This window comes from Thunnus albacares, chromosome 5 (genome assembly GCF_914725855.1).
Source record: "Thunnus albacares chromosome 5, fThuAlb1.1, whole genome shotgun sequence".
Taxonomy (NCBI): Eukaryota; Metazoa; Chordata; class Actinopteri; order Scombriformes; family Scombridae; genus Thunnus; species Thunnus albacares.
In genome coordinates, this window is record NC_058110.1 from 29,763,245 (window position 1) to 29,784,254 (window position 21,010).

Sequence of the window (21,010 nt, forward strand, 5' to 3'; positions counted from 1 at the left end):
TGCTAAACATTTCCAAATATCTTTCTCAGGTCTAAGTAAAGATAGGGGAGGATAAATTGATATTTGCCTGGAATCGTTGAATGTTCTAATTGATTAATTTAAATATTTAATGCACTCATGTTAGAAATGGTGCCACACACACAGGCTACTAAATTAGAGTTAAACTTCAGTTTTCATTTATGAAAAGGTATTGTCAGAAGAGTCACAAAAATAAAGACAGACAAGTACATATTAGCCTGTAATTGCAGTCTAAGCTGTGACTTGGTTTGAGCATTGATTCACTTTCTATTTTCAGTTTTAATAAAAATAACCAACAAGTCAACCAATGAAATTTTAAGTGTCCATTTCCTGTAAACTCGCAGGTGCAGAAACACATATCTAGTATTCAGAAGCCAAGGCTTAAAACAGGACGTCTTTTCTGAACTGCTGAACTGTTATTCTATTTCACACACACACCGAGGGAAGGAATTTCACCAACAATGAATAACACAACTTGTCAACATATCAACTTCGACTTTTCAAGCAGATTCCTGCCTCCTGTTTTCATCTCAGTATTCATCGTTGGTCTGGTGGCTAATGGATGGGGACTGAAGTCTTTGCTGCACAACTGGAAGAAACTTAAGATCATCAATGTTTTTGTTCTGAACCTTGGTCTTACAGATATTTTGTATCTGCTCACACTCCCATTTCTGATGGTGTACTATTTTATGAAGAGTACTTGGATCTTTGGAGATGCATTCTGCAAGATAACAAGATTCTGCTTCAACTTAAATTTATATGGCAGCATTGGATTCCTCACTTGCATAAGTGTGTACAGGTACCTGGCCATTGTCCATCCAGTGAGAATGATGGGAAGATTAACTGTCACCCACTCTGTGGCTATTTCAGTGATGGTTTGGCTGTTGGTGAGTGTTCAAAGTCTTCCAGACATGTTCTACACCAAGACATTTGGAAACAAACCTGGGAAATGCTATGATACCACCAATGATACATACGTTGAGGATTACCTGAAATACAGCCTCGGATGGACACTCACTGGGTTTTGTCTCCCATTCCTCATCACACTGGGCTGCTATGGACATGTGATTCTCATTCTCTGCCGCAAAAATACCATTGACAAGGTACAGAAACAGAGAAGTTTGAAATTATTGCTAATCTTGATTGTTCTCTTCTCTGTTTGTTACATCCCCTATCATGTATTCAAGAACCTCATCCTCTGGTCAAGAGTTTTATCAAAACAGCAGGTATGCTATGATTGGTCTAATGGAGTCTACATTGCTCATCAGATAAGTCGTGGACTTGTGTGTCTGAACAGTGCTCTCAACCCTCTGGTTTATCTGCATGGAAATGAAGATATTCGTTCTCAGCTCAGACAGCTGCTCCAGCGAGCTCGTCAGATGTTCAGACGTCCACCTCCAACAGACTCTGGTAGTGTACCCATGACAGAACTCACAGATGACGTTTAATACATGAAAAATATGTTTTTCCAGTAACATGTTAAATATTAGTCTATATTTGTAAATGTTTCTCAAAAATAATGATTCTGTTTCTAATTTCATTTTCATTGTCTCAGCAGTAGTGATGTACTTTGAATTGCTTTGTTGCTGAAATGTGCTACATAAATAAACTTGCCTTGCCTAGTAGTTCTGTGTTTGCAATATGCAGCTTATGTAACCACCAAAACTTTGAGTTTGCAACAGGTTGGAAGTAAGATTTCATTCATGCTAATATTAAACTTTGTGTGATTATACTGAATGTTTAGCATGAAAGACAGTTAACAATGAATAAAATAACAAAAGGTTAATCACATTAGAATACTGTTTAAGTTTATATATGACCATGCTGTTGTTGTCATCTGAGCATAATTCAGACTTGTATATGTGGAAAATTGTGTTTATATATGCATAAAAAAAACTTTAAAAATCACTGAAATAATAAATTCTCTAAATCTTCAAGTCTCAATATGTTATTATGATTGTTCAGAAAGGCTTGCAGTGTTTTCTCTGAAGTAGGAACCACCAGAGGGAGACTCTTTCTTTCTCATTCGTGTGGGTGAAAAACTGGATCACCCAAACTGTTTGCACACTTATGAATAACATCTTACATGATATACATAACATCATACAACTGTACTTTAAGTGCTACAACTGCACTCCAAAAACTCTATTTCCAAGAAAGTGAGATAATCTTCTATTTTGATTTAAATCTTGTCTGACTTGTTTTGAGTTCAAATTATATTATACTGACTATGCAGGGATGCACATCTTGTCCTCGTGTCAGTTTTGTCTTTGAACACAGATTTCTGCCTCTTGTTTTCATCTCAGTATTCATCGTTGGTCTGGTAGCTAATGGATGAGGATTCAAGTCTTTGCTGCAGAAATGGAAAAAACTGGGACATGTCAATGTTTTTGTTTTGAACCTTGGTCTTGCAGATATTTTGTATGGTTTTAAAGAAACACCTTGAAGTTGTATGATGTGTCTTAACATTTGAAGTCACAAATTAAATGGCTGATTATTCACTGCTGGAAAGTACTTTGAATGAAGTTTTCTCCGTCTGCAGAGAGCAGAGTCGTAGCACCACGCTGCACTGGGCCCTGTAGAAGGATGGCAGGTTAGTCTGTCTGACTGACTGACTGACTGACTGACTTCAGTGCTGCCATTGGCCTGAAAATTGCAAGATTTCCCTCTGTTGAAATGTGGCTGAAACAGATTGCTTCCCTGATGCTGCTGGAGAAGTTGACCTTGTCTGGGTCATTTGTCTTTTGCTATTGTGTGATTGGTGAAAGCAGACCCCATTCAAACTTTAAAACGTTCACAAAACTTTAATTTTCAAAGTTGTCATTCTGTGTTGTGAAATACCACTGACAAGGTCAGGCACATGCACAGAGGGACCTCAAAGGGGGCTTGAGCAACTGCCTGTTTGGTCTCTTAGAGACAACGTGCCCCTTTACTGGGGTGATTTTTAAAATAAATAAATATATTCCTGTTGATCCTGCTACATCCAGTGTGACACAACAATATACTCAGTACCTCATGTTGTTCCTAGCTGACAGAGAATTTATATTGGTATATGTCAGTGTTAATAGTTTACTGTGAGGTAAAGTGATTGTAGGTGACAGAACTCAGTAGCACTAAGGTTCAAGGGGACTATTATTGTCATCGCACATCCCATGCAAAGCAGGTATGGATCTGTGTGCATGTTAAATAAAAAATAACAATGTATGACATCCATACATCCTTGTCACATTATGACATGTTGTGATTAGAATTAAAGGTTCTGTCAGAAATTCCTTCTCACTAGTGACATTTGTGGCCATTAAATGAGCTGCAGTCAACACCCTGGTGCTCGCGGCACAAGACTATTGCAGGTGATGTCTTTTTCCTCACTTACACTTCTTATAATTACATAAAAGATCTCTAATATTGTGTTTTGCACCATGTTTGAGCAAAGCATCTCTCACTCCCAATCAATCAACCCCACCGCCATCCTCCACTGTATGTACGTGCATTTGCTCACATACAAACACACACAGAGGTTCCTGCTGCATTGTGGCTGCTGGCCAGTGAGAGCTATGCTGCTAGTGTGGTTAGAAATCTACAGAGAAATATTATCAACTCTCAAGATATTAGACCATTATTTTTAAAAGATGTATTCTATAACTCTCTTTATTCATGCTAAAGACATAATTTATAATTGCTATAGATTTGAAATAGGCCATTTCCAATTAGTACAATATTTGGGTTGTCAAATTTTGAACAACGTTTTTGGTTGGAGTGTATCCAAACCAAACACTGTTATTATTAAAAGGCGTATTACTGATTTACAAAGGTAAATGATTTGATCACCAGAAAACAAAGCTATTAACGACAACATTTGAGATAATCAGAGGTACACTGCCATACAAATCAAACATTTCTTGTTATATTACTGTATATTGAAAACATATCAGAATAATACAATCAACTCACAGCTTAAAGAGAAGCATGCTTTACCAAAGGAAGCGGTAAACCATACAAAACCCAACCAGACAGTGGAAACCTGACACCTCGTGTTACTCTAATAGCTTATCAACTAACACAGTACCTGTCTTAGTTATGTTAAATAATGACTTTACTGAAAGTGAGTAAAATTATCATGTAGTCCTGCACTATAGAACTTCTGCTGACTATATGATACAGAAATAATTTCCAATATGTAGTGTGAAACTTTGTGTGGTCACTAGTAAAAACTGCAGCCTTTCTGATATAAAGTGATGAAATGTAATGTGCTAAACATTTCCAACTAACTTTCTCAGGTTTAAGTAAAGATAGGGGAGGATAAATTGATATTTGCCTGGAATCGTTGAATGTTCTAATTGATTAATTTGAATATTTAATGCCCTCATGTTAGAAATGGTGCCACACACATAGGCTACTAAACTAGAGTTAAACTTCAGTTTTCATTTATCAAAAGGTATTGTCAGAGGAGTCACAAAAATAAAGACAGACAAGTACATATTAGCCTGTCATTGCAGTCTAAGCTGTGACTTGGTTTGAGCATTGATTCACTTTCTATTTTCAGTTTTAATAAAAAATAACCAACAAGTCAACCAATGAAATTTTAAGTGTCCATTTCCTGTAAACTCGCAGGTGCAGAAACACATATCTAGTATTCAGAGGCCAAGGCTTAAAACAGGACGTCTTTTCTGAACTGCTGAGCTGTTATTCTGTTTCACACATTCACCGAGGGAAGGCATTTCACCAACAATGAATAACACAACTTGTCAAAGTATCAACTTTGACTTTCCAAGGAGATTCCTGCCTCCTGTTTTCATCTTAGTATTCATTGTTGGTCTGGTGGCTAATGGATGGGGACTGAAGTATTTGCTGCACAACTGGAAGAAACTGGGGGACATCAATGTTTTTGTTCTGAACCTTGGTCTTGCAGATATTTTGTATCTGCTCACACTCCCATTTCTGATGGTGTACTATTTTATGAAGAGTACTTGGATCTTTGGAGACACATTCTGCAAAATAACAAGATTCTGCTTCAACATAAATTTATATGGCAGCATTGGATTCCTTACTTGTATAAGTGTGTACAGGTACCTGGCCATTGTCCATCCAATGAGAGCGAGGGGAAGATTAACTGTCACCCATTCTGTGGCTATTTCAGTCATGGTTTGGCTGTTGGTGAGTGTTCAAAGTCTTCCAGACATGTTCTACACCAAGACATCTGAAAACAAGACTGCATGCTATGATACCACCCATAATACATACGTTGAGGATTACCTGAAATACAGCCTCGGATGGACACTCACTGGGTTTTGTCTCCCATTCCTCATCACATTGGGCTGCTATGGACAAGTGATTGTCATTCTCTGCCGCAGAAATACCATTGACAAGGTACAGAAACAGAGAAGTTTGAAGTTGTTGCTCATCTTGATTGTTCTCTTCTCTGTTTGTTACATCCCCTATCATGTATTGAAGAACTTCAACCTCTGGTCAAGAGTTTTATCAAAACAGCAGAAATGCCGTGAATGGTCTAATGGAGTCTACATTGCTCGTCAGATAAGTCGTGGACTTGTGTGTATGAACAGTGCTCTAAACCCTCTGGTTTATCTTCATGGAAATGAAGATATTCGTTCTCAGCTCAGACAGCTGCTCCAGCGAGCTCGTCAGATGTTCAGACATCCACCTCCAACAGACTCTGGTAGTGTGCCCATGAATCAAATCACAGATTAGGTATAATACATGAAAAATATGTTTTTCCAGTAACATGTTAAATATTAGTATATATTTGTAAATGTTTCTCAAAACTAATGATTCCGTTTCTAATTTCATTTTCATTGTCTCAGCAGTAGTAGTGTACTTTGAATTGCTTTGTTGCTGAAATGTGCTACATAAATAAACTTGCCTTGCCTAGTAGTTCTGTGTTTGCAATATGTAGCTTATGTAACCACCAAACCTTTGACTTTGCAACACATTGCAAGTAAGATTTCATTCATGCTAATATTTAAATTTGTGTGATTATACTGTCACAATGTTTAGCATGAAAGACAGTTAACAATGAATAAAATAACAAAAGGTTAATCACATTAGAATACTGTTTAAGTTTATGTATGACCATGCTGTTGTTGTCATCTGAGCATAATTCAGACTTGTATATGTGGAAAATTGTGTTTATATATGCATAAAAAAACTTTAAAAATCACTGAAATAATAAATTCTCTAAATCTTCAAGTCTCAATATGTTATTATGATTGTTCAGAAAGGCTTGCAGTGTTTTCTCTGAAGTAGGAACCACCAGAGGGAGACTCTTACTTTCTCATTTGTGTGGGTGAAAAACTGGATCACCCAAACTGTTTGCACACTTATGAATAACATCTTACATGATATGCTTAACATCATACAACTGTACTTTAAGTGCTAAGACTGCACTCCAAAAACTCTATTTCCAAGAAAGTGAGATAATCTTCTATTTTGATTTAAAATCTTGTCTGACTTGTTTTGAGTTCAAATTATATTATACTGACGATGCAGGGATGCACATCTTGTCCTCGTGTCAGTTTTGTCTTTGAACACAGATTTCTGCCTCTTGTTTTCATTTCAGTATTCATCGTTGGTCTGGTAGCTAATGGATGGGGATTGAAGTCTTTGCTGCAGAAATGGAAAAAACTGGGACATGTCAATGTTTTTGTTTTGAACCTTGGTCTTGCAGATATTTTGTATTGTTTTAAAGAAACACCTTGAAGTTGTATGATGTGTCTTAACATTTGAAGTCACAAATTAAATGGCTGATTATTCACTGTTATAAATACTGTGAATGAAGTTTTCTCCGTCTGCAGAGAGCAGAGTCGCAGCACCACGCTGCACTGGGCCCTGTGGAAGGATGGCAGGTTAGTCTGACTGACTGACTGACTGACTGACTGACTGACTGACTGACTTCAGTGCTGCCATCGGCCTGAAAATTGCAAGATTTCCCTCTGTTGAAATGTGGCTGAAACAGATTGCTTCCCTGATGCTGCTGGAGAAGTTGACCTTGTCTGGGTCATTTGTCTTTTGCTATTGTGTGATTGGTGAAAGCAGACCCCATTCAAATTTTAAAACATTCACAAAACTTTGTTTTTTCAAAGTTGTATTCTGTGTTGTGAAATACCACTGACAAGGTCAGGCACATGCACAGAGGGACCTCAAAGGGGGCTTGAGCACCTGCCTGTTTGGCCTCTTAGAGACAAAGTGTCCCTTTACTGGGGTGATTTTTTAAAATAAATAAATATATTCCTGTTGATCCTGCTACATCCAGCGTGACACAACAATATACTCAGTACCTCATGTTGTCTCTAGCTGACAGAGAATTTATATTGGTATATGTCAGTGTTAATAGTTTACTGTGAGGTAAAGTGATTGTAGGTGACAGAACTCAGTAGCACTAAGGTTCAAGGGGACTATTATTGTCATTGCACATCCCATGCAAAACAGGTATGGATCAAGTGTGTGCATGTTAAATAAAAAATAACAATGTATGACATCCATACATTCTTGTCACATTATGACACGTTGAGATTAGAATTAAAGGTTCTGTCAGAAATTCCTTCTCACTAGTGACATCTGTGGCCAATAAATGAGCTGCAGTCAACACCCTGGTGCTCGCAGCACAAGACTATTGCAGGTGATGTCTTTTTCTTCACTTACACTTCTTATAATTACATAAAAGATCTCTAACATTGTGTTTTGCACCATGTTTGTACTATCTCTCACTCCCAAACAGTCAACCCCACCGCCATCCTCCGCTGCATGTACGTGCACTTGCTCACATACAAACACACACAGAGGTTCCTGCTGCATTGTGGCTGCTGGCCAGTGAGCGCTATGCTGCTAGTGTGGTTAGAAATCTACAGAGAAACAGTCTCAACTCTCAAGATCTTAGACCATTATTTTTAAAAGATGTATTCTGTAACTCTCTTTATTCATGCTAAAGACATAATTTATAATTGCTATAGATTTGAAATAGGCCATTTCTAATTAGTACAATATTTGGTTTGTCAAATTTTGAACAACATTTTTGGTTGGAGTGTATCCAAACCAAACACTGTTATTATTAAAAGGCTTATTACTAATTTACAAAGCTAAATGATTTGATCACCAGAAAATAAAGCTATTAACAACAACATTTGAGATAATCGGAGGTACACTGTCATACAAATCAAACATTTCTTGTTATATTACTGTATATTGATAACATATCAAAATAATACAATCAACTCACAGCTTAAATAAAACATGCTTTACTGCACGACGCGGTAAACCATACAAAACCCAACCAGACAGTGGAAACCTGACACATCGTGTTACGCTAATAGCTTATCGACTAACACAGTACCTGTCTTAGTTATGTTAAATAATGACTTTACTGAAAGTGAGTAAAATTATCATGTAGTCCTGCACTATAGAACTTCTGCTGACTACATGATACAGAAATAATTTCCAATATGTAGTGTGAAACTTTGTGTGGTCACTAGTAAAAACTGCAGCCTTTCTGATATAAAGTGGTGAAATGTAATGTGCTAAACATTTCCAAATAACTTTCTCAGGTTTAAGTAAAGATAGAGGAGGATGAATTGATATTTGCATATAATCATTGATCAAGTTTGAATAGAAATGAAATTATAGCTATGTTCCAATTAATGAATTTAAATATTTAATGCCCTCATGTTAGAAATGGTGCCACACACATAGGCTACTAAACTGGAGTTAAACTTCAGTTTCCATTTATCAAAAGGTATTGTCAGAGGAGTCACAAAAATAAAGACAGACAAGTACATATTAGCCTGTTATTGTAGTCTAAGATGTGACTTGGTTTGAGCATTGATTTACTTTCTCTTTTCAGTTTTCAGAAAAGGCAAACGAGTCAACCAATGAAATTTTACGAGTCCATTTCCTGTAAACTTGCAGGTGCAGAAACACATACCTAGTATTCAGAAGCCAAGGCTTAAAACAGGAAGTCTTTTCTGAACTGCTGAACTGTTATTCTGTTTCACACACTCACCGAGGGAAGGAATGTCACCAACAATGAATAACACATCTTGTCAACGTATCAACTTTGACTTTACAAGCAGATTCCTGCCTCCTGTTTTCATCTTAGTATTCATCGTTGGTCTGGTGGCTAATGGATGGGGATTGAAGTCTTTGCTGTACAACTGGAAGAAACTGGGGATCATCAATGTTTTTGTTCTGAACCTTGGTCTTGCAGATATTGTGTACCTGCTCACACTCCCATTTCTGATGGTGTACTATTTTATGAAGAGTACTTGGATCTTTGGAGATGCATTCTGCAAGATAACAAGATTCTGCTTCAACTTAAATTTATATGGCAGCATTGGATTCCTTACTTGTATAAGTGTGTACAGGTACCTGGCGATTGTCCATCCAATGAGAGTGAGGGGAAGATTAACTGTCACCCACTCTGTGGCTATTTCAATCATGGTTTGGCTGTTGGTGAGTGTTCAAAGTCTTCCAGACATGTTCTACACCAAGACATCTGAAAACAAGACTGCATGCTATGATACCACCCATAAGACATACGTTGAGGATTACCTGAAATACAGCCTCGGATGGACACTCACTGGGTTTTGTCTCCCATTCCTCATCACACTGGGCTGCTATGGACATGTGATTGTCATTCTCTGCCGCAGAAATACCATTGACAAGGTACAAAAACAGAGAAGTTTGAAGTTGTTGTTCATCTTGATTGTTCTCTTCTCTGTTTGTTACATCCCCTATCATGTATTCAAGAACCTCATCCTCTGGTCAAGAGTTTTATCAAAACAGCAGGTATGCTATGAGTGGTTTAATGAAGTCTACATTGCTAGTCAGATAAGTCGTGGACTTGTGTGTCTGAACAGTGCTCTCAACCCTCTGGTTTATCTTCATGGAAATGAAGATATTCGTTCTCAGCTCAGACAGCTGCTCCAGCGAGCTCGTCAGATGTTCAGACGTCCACCTCCAGCAGACTCTGGTAGTGTGCCCATAACAGAACTCACAGATGACGTTTAATACATGAAAAATAAGTTTTTCCAGTAACATATTAGACATTAGTATATATTTGTAAATGTTTCTCAAAAATAATAATGTTTTTAATTTCATATTTGTCCCTTTAACTTTTATTGTCTCAGCAGTAGTAGTGTACTTTGAATTGCTTTGTTGCTGAAATGTGCTACATAAATAAACTTGCCTTGCCTAGTAGTTCTGTGTTTGCAATATGCAGCTTATGTAACCACTAAACCTTTGACTTTGCAACAGATTGCAAGAAAGATTTCTTTCATGCTAATATTTAAATTTGTGTGATTGTACTGAATGTTTAGCATGAAAGACAGTTAACGATGAATAAAATAACAAAAGATTAATCAAATAAGAATACTGTTCACGTTTATATATGACCATGCTGTTGTTGTCATCTGAGCATAATTCAGACTTGTATATGTGGAAAATTGTGTTTATATATATACATTAAAAAAAACTTTAAAAATCACTGAAATAATAAATTCTCTAAATATTCAAGTCTCAATATGTTATTATAATTGTTCAGAAAGGCTTGCAGTGTTTTCTCTGAAGTAGGAACCACCAGAGGGAGACTCTAACTTTCTCATTTGTGTGGGTGAAAAACTGGATCACCCAAACTGTTTGCACACTTATGAATAACATCTTACATGATATACATAACATCATACAACTGTACTTTAAGTGCTAAAACTGCACTCCAAAAACTCTATTTCCGAGAAAGTGAGATAATCTTATATTTTGATTTAAAATCTTGTCTGACTTGTTTTGAGTTCAAATTATATTAGACTGACTATGCAGGGATGCACATCTTGTCCTCGTGTCAGTTTTGTCTTTGAACACAGATTTCTGCCTCTTGTTTTTATCTCAGTATTCATCGTTGGTCTGGTAGCTAATGGATGAGGATTGAAGTCTTTGCTGCAGAAATGGAAAAAACTGGGACATGTCAATGTTTTTGTTCTGAACCTTAGTCTTGCTGATATTTTGTATTGTTTTAAAGAAACACCTTGAAATTGTATGATGTGTCTTAACATTTGAAGTCACAAATTAAATGGCTGATTATTCACTGCTGGAAAGTACTTTGAATTAAGTTTTCTCCATCTGCAGAGAGCAGAGTCGCAGCAGCACGCTGCACTGGGCCCTGTGGAAGGATGGCAGGTTAGTCTGACTGACTGACTGACTGACTGACTGACTTCAGTGCTGCCATCGGCCTGAAAATTGCAAGATTTCCCTCTGTTGAAATGTGGCTGGAACAGATTGCCGCCCTGCTGGAGAAGTTGACTTTGTCGCGATTGTTAGTCTTTTGCTATTGTGTGATTGGTGAAAGCAGACCCCATTCAAACTTTAAAACGTTCACAAAACTTTAATTTTCAAAGTTGTATTCTGTGTTGTGAAATACCATTGACAAGGTCAGGCACATGCACAGAGGGACCTCAAAGGAGGCTTGAGCACCTGCCCGTTTGATCTATTCGAGACAAAGTGTCCCTTTACTGGGGTGATTTTTTCAAATAAATAAATATATTCCTGTTGATCCTGCTGCATCCAGCGTGACACAACAATATACTCAGTACCTCATGTTGTTTCTAGCTGACAGAGAATTTATATTGGTATATGTCAGTGTTGATAGTTTACTGTGAGGTAAAGTGATTGTAGGTGACAGAACTCAGTAGCACTAAAGTTCAAGGGGACTATTATTGTCATTGCACATCCCATGCAAAACAGGTATGGATCAAGTGTGTGCATGTTAAATAAAAGATAACAATGTATGACATCCATACATCCTTGTCACATTATGACACGTTGAGATTAGAATTAAAGCTTCTGTCAGAAATTCCTTCTCACTAGTGACATCTGTGGCCATTAAATGAGCTGCAGTCAACACCCTGATGCTCGCGGTACGAGACTATTGCAGGTGATGTCTTTTTCCTCACTTACACTTCTTATACTTATATAAAAGATCTCTAACGTTGTGTTTTGCACCATGTTTGAGCAAAGCATCTCTCAATCCCAAACAGTCAACCCCACCGCCATCCCCCGCTGTATGTACGTGCACTTCCTCACATACAAACACACACAGAGGTTCCTGCTGCATTGTGGCTGCTGGCCAGTGAGAGCTATGCTGCTAGTGTGGCTAGAAATCTACAGAGAAACAGTCTCAACTCTCAAGATATTAGACCATTATTTTTAAAAGATGTATTCTGTAACTCTCTTTATTCATGCTAAAGACATAATTTATAATTGCTATAGATTTGAAATAGGCCATTTCCAATTACAATAAAAGTACAATATTTGGGTTGTCAAATTTTGAACTATGTTTTTGGTTGGAGTGTATCCAAACCAAACACTGTTATTATTAAAAGGCTTATTACTGATTTACAAAGCTAAATGATTTGATCACCAGAAAATAAGGCTATTAATGACAACATTTGAGATAATCGGAGGTACACTGTCATACAAATCAAACATTTCTTGTTATATTACTGTATACTGATAACATATAAGAACAATACAATGAACTCACAGCTAAAATACAAACATGCTTTACTGCAGGAAGCGGTAAACCATAAAAAAACACAACCAGACAGTGGAAACCTGACACCTCATGTTACTCTAATAGCTTATCGACTAACACAGTACCTGTCTTAGTTTTAAAAAAAAAAACCAAAGAGTCAACCAATGAAATTTTACGGGTTCATTTCCTGTAAACTTGCAGGTGCAGAAACACATATCTAATATTCAGAGGCCAAGGCTTAAAACAGGAAGTCTTTTCTGAACTGCTGAACTGTTATTCTGTTTCACACACTCACCGAGGGAAGGAATGTCACCAACAATGAATAACACATCTTGTCAACGTATCAACTTTGACTTTACAAGCAGATTCCTGCCACCTGTTTTCATCTTAGTATTCTTCGTTGGTCTGGTAGCTAATGGATGTGGACTGAAGTCTTTGCTGCACAACTGGAAGAAACTGGGGGACATCAATGTTTTTCTTCATCTCGCCTCGGATGGACACTCACTGGGTTTTGTCTGCCATTCCTCATCACACTGGGTTGCTATGGACATGTGATTGTCATTCTCTGCCGCATAAATACCACTGATAAGGTACAGAAACAGAGAAGTTTGAAGTTGTTGTTCATCTTGATTGTTCTCTTCTCTGTTTGTTACATCCCCTATCATGTATTCAAGAAGCTCAACCTCTGGTTCAAGAGTTTTATTAAAACAGCATATATGCCATGAATGGTCTAATGGAGTCTACATTGTTCATCAGATAAGTCGTGGACTTGTGTGTCTGAACAGTGCTCTAAACCCTCTGGTTTATCTTCATGGAAATGAAGATATTACTGCTCAGCTCAGACAGTTGCTCCAGCGGTTAGGTATAATACATGAAAAATATGTTTTTCCAGGAACATGTTAAATATTAGTATATATTTGTAAATGTTTCTCAGAAATAATGATTCTGTTTCTAATTTCATTTTCATTGTCTAAGCGGTAGTAGTGTACTTTGAATTGCTTTGTTGCTGAAATGTGCTACATAAATAAACTTGCCTTGCCTAGTAGTTCTGTGTTTGCAATATGCAGCTTATGTAACCACCAATCCTTTGACTTTGCAACAGATTACAAGTAAGATTTCATTCATGCTAATATTTAAATTTGTGTGATTATACTGACACAATGTTTAGCATAAATTAACAATAAATAAAATAACAAAAGGTTAATCAAATAAGAATACTGTTCAAGTTTATATATGACCATGTGAAAAAGAGGTGGTGGTGTGCTCAAGGACTGTTTTGATCATATAAAACTCAAGAAAAATGCAGGTGCTCTTGAAGATAAGAGTCATCACATAGAAGGAAAAAACAAACTTCAGGCGCTCATGTGTGGGGCAGGAATAAAAAACTCTGGGATTAAGTTAAAAAGCCTTTATTCAACATGGCTACTTAAAATAAAAAAAAACGACTGGTTTCGACCATAAAGATCTTCATCAAGGTACAGTTAAAAAAATACAGTTAACAATGAACAAAATAACAAAAGGTTGTCATGTGAGTATAATTCAGACCTTTATTTGTGGATAATTGTATTTATATATGCAGTGAAAAACTTTCAAAATCACCCAAATAATGAATTTTTTAAATCTTCACGTCTCAATATGTTGTTATGATTGTTCAGAAAGGCTTGCAGTGTTTTCTCTGAAGTAGGAACCACCAGAGGGAGACTCTAACTTTCTCATTTGTGTGGGTGAAAAACTGGATCACCCAAACTGTTTGCACACTTATGAATAACATCTTACATGATATACATAACATCATACAACTGTACTTTAAGTGCTAAAACTGCACTCCAAAAACTCTATTTCCCAGAAAGTGAGATAATCTTCTATTTTGATTTAAAATCTTGTCTGATTTGTTTTGAGTTCAAATTATATTATACTGACTATGCAGGGATGCACATCTTGTCCTCGTGTAATCTTTGTCTTTGAACACAGATTTCTGCCTCTTGTTTTCATCTCAGTATTCATCGCTGGTCTGGTAGCTAATGGATGGGGATTGAAGTCTTTTTTGCAGAAATGGAAAAAACTGGGACATGTCAATGTTTTTGTTCTGAACCTTGGTCTTGCAGATATTTTGTATCTGCTCACACTCCCGTTTCTGATGGTGTACTATTTTATGAGGAGTAAATGGATCTTTGGAGACACATTCTGCAAGATAACAAGATTCTGCTTCAACCTGAATTTATATGGCAGCATTGGATTCCTTACTTGTATAAGTGTGTACAGGTACCTGGCCATTGTCCACCCAGTGAGAATGATGGGAAGATTAACTGTCACCCACTCTGTAGCTATTTCAGTCATGGTTTGGCTGTTGGTGAGTGTTCAAAGTCTTCCAGACATGTTCTACACCAAGACATCTGAAAACAAGACTGAATGCGACGATACCACCAATCATTTATATGTTGAGGATTACCTGAAATACAGCCTCGGAAGGACACTCACTGGGTTTTGTCTCCCATTCCTCATCACACTGGGCTGTTCTGGACATGTGATTGTCATTCTCTGCCGCATAAATACCACTGATAAGGTACAGAAAAAGAGAAGTTTGAAGTTGTTGTTCATCTTGATTGTTCTCTTCTCTGTTTGTTAAATCCCCTATCATGTATCCAAGAACCTCACCCTCTGGTCAAGAGTTTTATTAGAACAGAAGAAATGCCGTGAATGGTCTAATGGAGTCTACATTGTTACATCCCCTATCATGTATTCAAGAAGCTCAACCTCTGGTTCAAGAGTTTTATTAAAACAGCATATATGCCATGAATGGTCTAATGGAGTCTACATTGTTCATCAGATAAGTCGTGGACTTGTGTGTCTGAACAGTGCTCTCAACCCTCTGGTTTATCTGCATGGAAATGAAGATATTGCTGCTCAGCTCAGACAGCTGCTCCAGCGAGCTCGTCAGATGTTCAGACGTCCACCTCCAACAGACTCTGGTAGTGTGCCCATGAATCAAATCAAAGATGAAGTGTAATACATGATAAATATATTTTTCCAATAACATGTTAGATATTAATATATATTTGTAAATGTTTCTCAAAAGTAACAATTATGATTTTGATTCCATATTTGTCCCTTTAATTTTCATTGTCTCAGCAGTAGTACTGTACTTTGAATTGCTTTGTTGCTGAAATGTGCTACATAAATAAACTTGCCTTGCCTAGTAGTTCCTAGTAGTTCCCACCGCCATCCCCTGCTGTATGTACGTGCACTTGCTCACATACAAACACACACAGAGGTTCCTGCTGCACTGTGGCTGCTGGCCAGTAAGAGCTATGCTGCTAGTGTGGTTAGAAATCTACAGAGAAACAGTCTCAACTCTCAAGATATTAGACCATTATTTTTAAAAGATGTATTCTGTAACTCTCTTTATTCATGCTAAAGACATAATTTATAATTGCTATAGATTTGAAATAGGCCATTTCCAATTAGTACAATATTTGGGTTGTCAAATTTTGAACAACATTTTTGGTTGGAGTGTATCCAAACCAAACACTGTTATTATTAAAAGGCTTATTACTGATTTACAAAGCTAAATGATTTGATCACCAGAAAATTTGAGATAATCAGAGGTACACTGCCATACAAATCAAACATTTCTTGTTATATTACTGTATATTGATAACATATAAGAACAATACAATCAACTCACAGCTAAAATACAAACATGCTTTACTGCAGGAAGCGGTAAACCATACAAAACCCTACAAACAATAGAAACCTGACACATCGTGTTACTCTAATAGCTTATTGACTAACACAGTACCTGTCTTAGTTCTGTTAAATAATGACTTTACTGAAAGTGAGTAAAATTATCATGTAGTCCTGCACTATAGAACTTCTGCTGACTACATAATACAGAAATAATTTCCAATATGTAGTGTGAAACTTTGTGTGGTCACTAGTAAAAACTGCAGCCTTTCTGATATAAAGTGGTGAAATGTAATGTACTAAACATTTCCAACTAACTTTCTCAGGTTTAAGTAAAGATAGAGGAGGATAAATTGATATTTGCATATAATCATTGATCAAGTTTGAATAGAAATGAAATTATAGCTATGTTCCAATTAATGAATTTAAATATTTAATTCCCTCATGTTAGAAATGGTGCCACACACATAGGCTACTAAACTAGAGTTAAAGTTCAATTTCCATTTATCAAAAGGTATTGTCAGAGGAGTCACAAAAATAAAGACAGACAAGTACATATTAGCCTGTCATTGTAGTCTAAGATGTGACTTGGTTTGACCATGTACTCACTCTCTATTTTTAGTTAAAAAAAAAAAAAAGACAAACAAGTCAACCAATGACATTTTTAGGGTCCATTTCCTGTAAACTTGTAGGTGCAGAAACACATATCTAATATTCAGAAGCCAAGGCTTAAAACAGGAAGTCTTTTCTGAACTGCTGAACTGTTATTCTGTTTCACACACTCACCGAGGGAAGGAATTACACTAACAATGAATAACATAACTTGTCAACGTATCAACTTTGACTTTACAAGCAGATTCCTGCCTCCTGTTTTCATCTTAGTATTCATTGTTGGTCTGGTAGCTAATGGATGTGGACTGAAGTCTTTGCTGCACAACTGGAAGAAACTTAAAATCATCAATGTTTTTGTTCTGAACCTTGGTCTTGCAGATATTTTGTATCTGCTCACACTCCCATTTCTGATGGTGTACCATTTTATGAAGAGCACTTGGATCTTTGGAGATGCATTCTGCAAGATAACAAGATTCTGCTTCAACCTGAATTTATATGGCAGCATTGGATTCCTTAGTTGTATAAGTGTGTACAGGTACCTGGCCATTGTCCATCCAGTGAGAATGATGGGGAAATTCACTATTACCCACTCTGTGGCTATTTCAGTCATGGTTTGGCTGTTGGTGAGTGTTCAAAGTCTTCCAGACATGTTCTACATCAAGACATTTGGAAACAAACCTGGGAAATGCTATGATACCACCCATAGCAGATATGTTGAGGATTACCTGAAATACAGCCTCGGATGGACACTCACTGGGTTTTGTCTCCCATTCCTCATCACACTTGGCTGCTATGGACATGTGATTGTCATTCTCTGCCGCAAAAATACCATTGACAAGGTACAGAAACAGAGAAGTTTGAAGTTGTTGTTCATCTTGATTGTTCTCTTCTCTGTTTGTTACATCCCCTATCATGTATTCAAGAACCTCATCCTCTGGTCAAGAGTTTTATCAAAACATCAGGTATGCTATGAGTGGTTTAATGAAGTCTACATTGCTAGTCAGATAAGTCGTGGACTTGTGTGTCTGAACAGTGCTCTAAACCCTCTGGTTTATCTGCATGGACATGAAGATATTCGTTCTCAGCTCAGACAGCTGCTCCAGCGAGCTCGTCAGATATTCAGACATCCACCTCCAACAGACTCTGGTAGTGTGCCCATGACAGAACTCACAGATGACGTTTAATACATGAAAAATAAGTTTTTCCAGTAACATGTTAAACATTAATACATATTTGTAAATGTTTCTCAGAAATAATGATTCTGTTTCTAATTTCATTTTCATTGTCTCAGCAGTAGTAGTGTACTTTGAATTGCTTTGTTGCTGAAATGTGCTACATAAATAAACTTGCCTTGCCTAGTAGTTCTGTGTTTGCAATATGCAGCTTATGTAACCACCAAACCTTTGACTTTGCAACAGATTGCAAGTAAGATTTCTTTCATGCTAATATTTAAATTTGTGTGATTATACTGAATGTTTAGCATGAAAGACAGTTAACAATGAATAAAATAACAAAAGGTTAATCAAATTAGAATATTGTTTAAGTTTATATATGACCATGCTGTTGTTGTCATCTGAGCATAATTCAGACTTGTATATGTGGAAAATTGTGTTTATATATGCAGAAAAAAAAACTTTAAAAATCACTGAAATAAAAACTTCTCTAAATCTTCAAGTCTCAATATGTTATTATGATTGTTCAGAAAGGCTTGCAGTGTTTCCTCTGAAGTAGGAACCACCAGAGGGAGACTCGTACTTTCTCATTTGTGTGGGTGAAAAACTGGATCACCCAAACTTTTTGCACACTTATGAATAACATCTTACATGATATGCATAACATCATACAACTGTTATTTAAGTGCTAAAACTGCACTGCAAAAACTCTATTTCCCAGAAAGTGAGATAATCTTCTATTTTGATTTAAAATCTTGTCTGTCTTGTTTTGAGTTCAAATTATATTAGACTGACTATGCAGGGATGCACATCTTGTCCTCGTGTCAGTTTTGTCTTTGAACACAGATTTCTGCCTCTTGTTTTCATCTCAGTATTCATCGTTGGTCTGGTAGCTAATGGATGGGGATTGAAGTCTTTGTTGTTGATGGAAAAAACTGGGACATGTCAATGTTTTTGTTCTGAACCTTGGTCTTGCAGATATTTTGTATTGTTTTAAAGAAACACCTTGAAGTTGTATGATGTGTCTTAACATTTGAAGTCACAAATTAAATGGCTGATTATTCACTGTTATAATTACTGTGAATGAAGTTTTCTCCATCTGCAGAGAGCAGAGTCACAGCAGCACGCTGCACTGGGCCCTGTGGAAGGATGGCAGGTTAGTCTGACTGACTGACTGACTGACTTCAGTGCTGCCATCGGCCTGAAAATTGCAAGATTTCTCTCTGTTGAAATGTGGCTGGAACAGATCGCCGCCCTGATGCTGCTGGAGAAGTTGACTTTGTTGGGATCGTTTGTCTTTTACTATTGTGTGATTGGTGAAAGCAGACCCCATTCAAACTTCAAAACGTTCACAAAACTTTAATTTTCAGAGTTGTATTCTGTGTTGTGAAATACCACTGACAAGGTCAGGCACATGCACAGAGGGACCTCAAAGGGGGCTTGAGCAACTGCCTGTTTGGCCTCTTAGAGACAAAGTGTCCCTTTACTGGGGTGATTTTTTAAAATAAATAAATACATTCCTGTTGATCCTGCTACATACAGCATGACACAACAATATACTCAGTACCTCATGTTGTCTCTGAATGTAGCTGACAGAGAATTTATATTGGTATATGTCAGTGTTAATAGTTTACTGTGAGGTAAAGTGATTGTAGGTGACAGAACTCAGTAGCACTAAGGTTCAAGGGGACTATTATTGTCATCGCACATCCCATGCAGAGCAGGTATGGATCTGTGTGCATGTTAAATAAAAAATAACAATGTATGACATCCATACATATTTGTCACATTATGCCATGTTGTGATTAGAATTAAAGGTTCTGTCAGAAATTCCCTCTCACTAGTGACATTTGTGGCCATTAAATGAGCTGCAGTCAACACACTGGTGCTCGAGGCACGAGACTACTACAGGTGATGTTTTTTTCCTCACTTACACTTCTTATAATTACATAAAAGATCTCTAATATTGTGTTTTGCACCATGTTTGAGCAAAGCATCTCTCACTCCCAATCAGTCAACCCCACCGCCATCCCCTGCTGTATGTACGTGCACTTGCTCACATACAAACACACACAGAGGTTCCTGCTGCAGTGTGGCTGCTGGCTAGTGAGAGCTATGCTGCTAGTGTGGTTAGAAATCTGCAGAGAAACAGTCTCAACTCTCATGATATTAGACCATTATTTTTAAAAGATGTATTCTGTAACTCTCTTTATTCATGCTAAAGACATAATTTATAATTGCTATAGATTGGAAATAAGCCATTTCCAAATAGTACAATATTTGGGTTGCCAAATTTTGAACAATGTTTTTGGTTGGAGTGTATCCAAACCAAACACTGTTATTATTAAAAGGCTTATTACTGATTTACAAAGCTAAATGATTTGATCACCAGAAAATTTGAGATAATCAGAGGTACACTGCCATACAAATCAAACATTTCTTGTTATATTACTGTATATTTATAACATATCAAAATAATACAATCAACTCACAGCTAAAATAGGAACATGCTTTACTGCAGGAAGCAGTAAACAATACAAAACCCAACCAGACAGTGGAAACCTGACACCTCGTGTTACTCTAATAGCTTAGTGCAAACTATGAAGTTTATTCATCAAGTGCATCTTTTTTATTTTATTTCATTTCCGTAAAAATCTCTATCTTGGTGGAATCTACCCAAGTAATGGTAAATAATGACTTTACTGAAAGTGAGTAAAATTATCATGTAGTCCTGCACGATAGAACTTCTGCTGACTACATGATACAGAAATAATTTCCAATATGTAGTGTGAAACTTTGTGTGGTCACTAGTAAGAACTGCAGCCTTTCTGATATAAAGTGGTGAAATTTAATGTGCTAAACATTTCCAAATTACTTTCTCAGGTTTAAATAAAGATAGGGGAGGATAAATTGATATATGCATATAATTGTTGATCAAGTTTGAATAGAAATGAAATTATAGCTATGTTCCAATTAATGAATTTAAATATTT

General features: G+C 36.8%; 4 protein-coding genes across 4 annotated transcripts; all 4 read left to right on the top strand.

Moving 5' to 3' along the window:
- The first annotated feature begins 479 nt into the window (after positions 1-479).
- Positions 480-1,466, top strand: LOC122982297 (P2Y purinoceptor 1-like). Its single transcript, XM_044351482.1, has one exon. The coding sequence runs from the start codon at positions 480-482 to the stop codon at positions 1,464-1,466; it is 987 nt and encodes a 328-aa protein (XP_044207417.1).
- Positions 1,467-4,737: 3,271 nt separating this feature from the next.
- LOC122982911 (P2Y purinoceptor 1-like) lies at positions 4,738-5,725 on the top strand. Its single transcript, XM_044352542.1, has one exon. The coding sequence runs from the start codon at positions 4,747-4,749 to the stop codon at positions 5,722-5,724; it is 978 nt and encodes a 325-aa protein (XP_044208477.1). The 5' UTR covers positions 4,738-4,746; the 3' UTR covers position 5,725.
- A 3,271-nt stretch (positions 5,726-8,996) lies between these two features.
- Positions 8,997-10,035, top strand: LOC122982298 (P2Y purinoceptor 1-like). Its single transcript, XM_044351483.1, has one exon. It carries the CDS (start codon positions 9,040-9,042, stop codon positions 10,033-10,035), a length of 996 nt encoding a protein of 331 aa, XP_044207418.1. The 5' UTR covers positions 8,997-9,039.
- Positions 10,036-16,879: 6,844 nt separating this feature from the next.
- Positions 16,880-18,030, top strand: LOC122982299 (P2Y purinoceptor 1-like). The gene has a single exon (XM_044351484.1). It carries the CDS (start codon positions 17,044-17,046, stop codon positions 18,028-18,030), a length of 987 nt encoding a protein of 328 aa, XP_044207419.1. The 5' UTR covers positions 16,880-17,043.
- Positions 18,031-21,010: the final 2,980 nt, after the last annotated feature.

Coding starts and splice junctions, on each gene's coding strand:
- LOC122982297 (XM_044351482.1), top strand. CDS start 480: ATGAATAACACAACTTGTCAACATATCAACTTCGACTTTTCAAGCAGA.
- LOC122982911 (XM_044352542.1), top strand. CDS start 4,747: ATGAATAACACAACTTGTCAAAGTATCAACTTTGACTTTCCAAGGAGA.
- LOC122982298 (XM_044351483.1), top strand. CDS start 9,040: ATGTCACCAACAATGAATAACACATCTTGTCAACGTATCAACTTTGAC.
- LOC122982299 (XM_044351484.1), top strand. CDS start 17,044: ATGAATAACATAACTTGTCAACGTATCAACTTTGACTTTACAAGCAGA.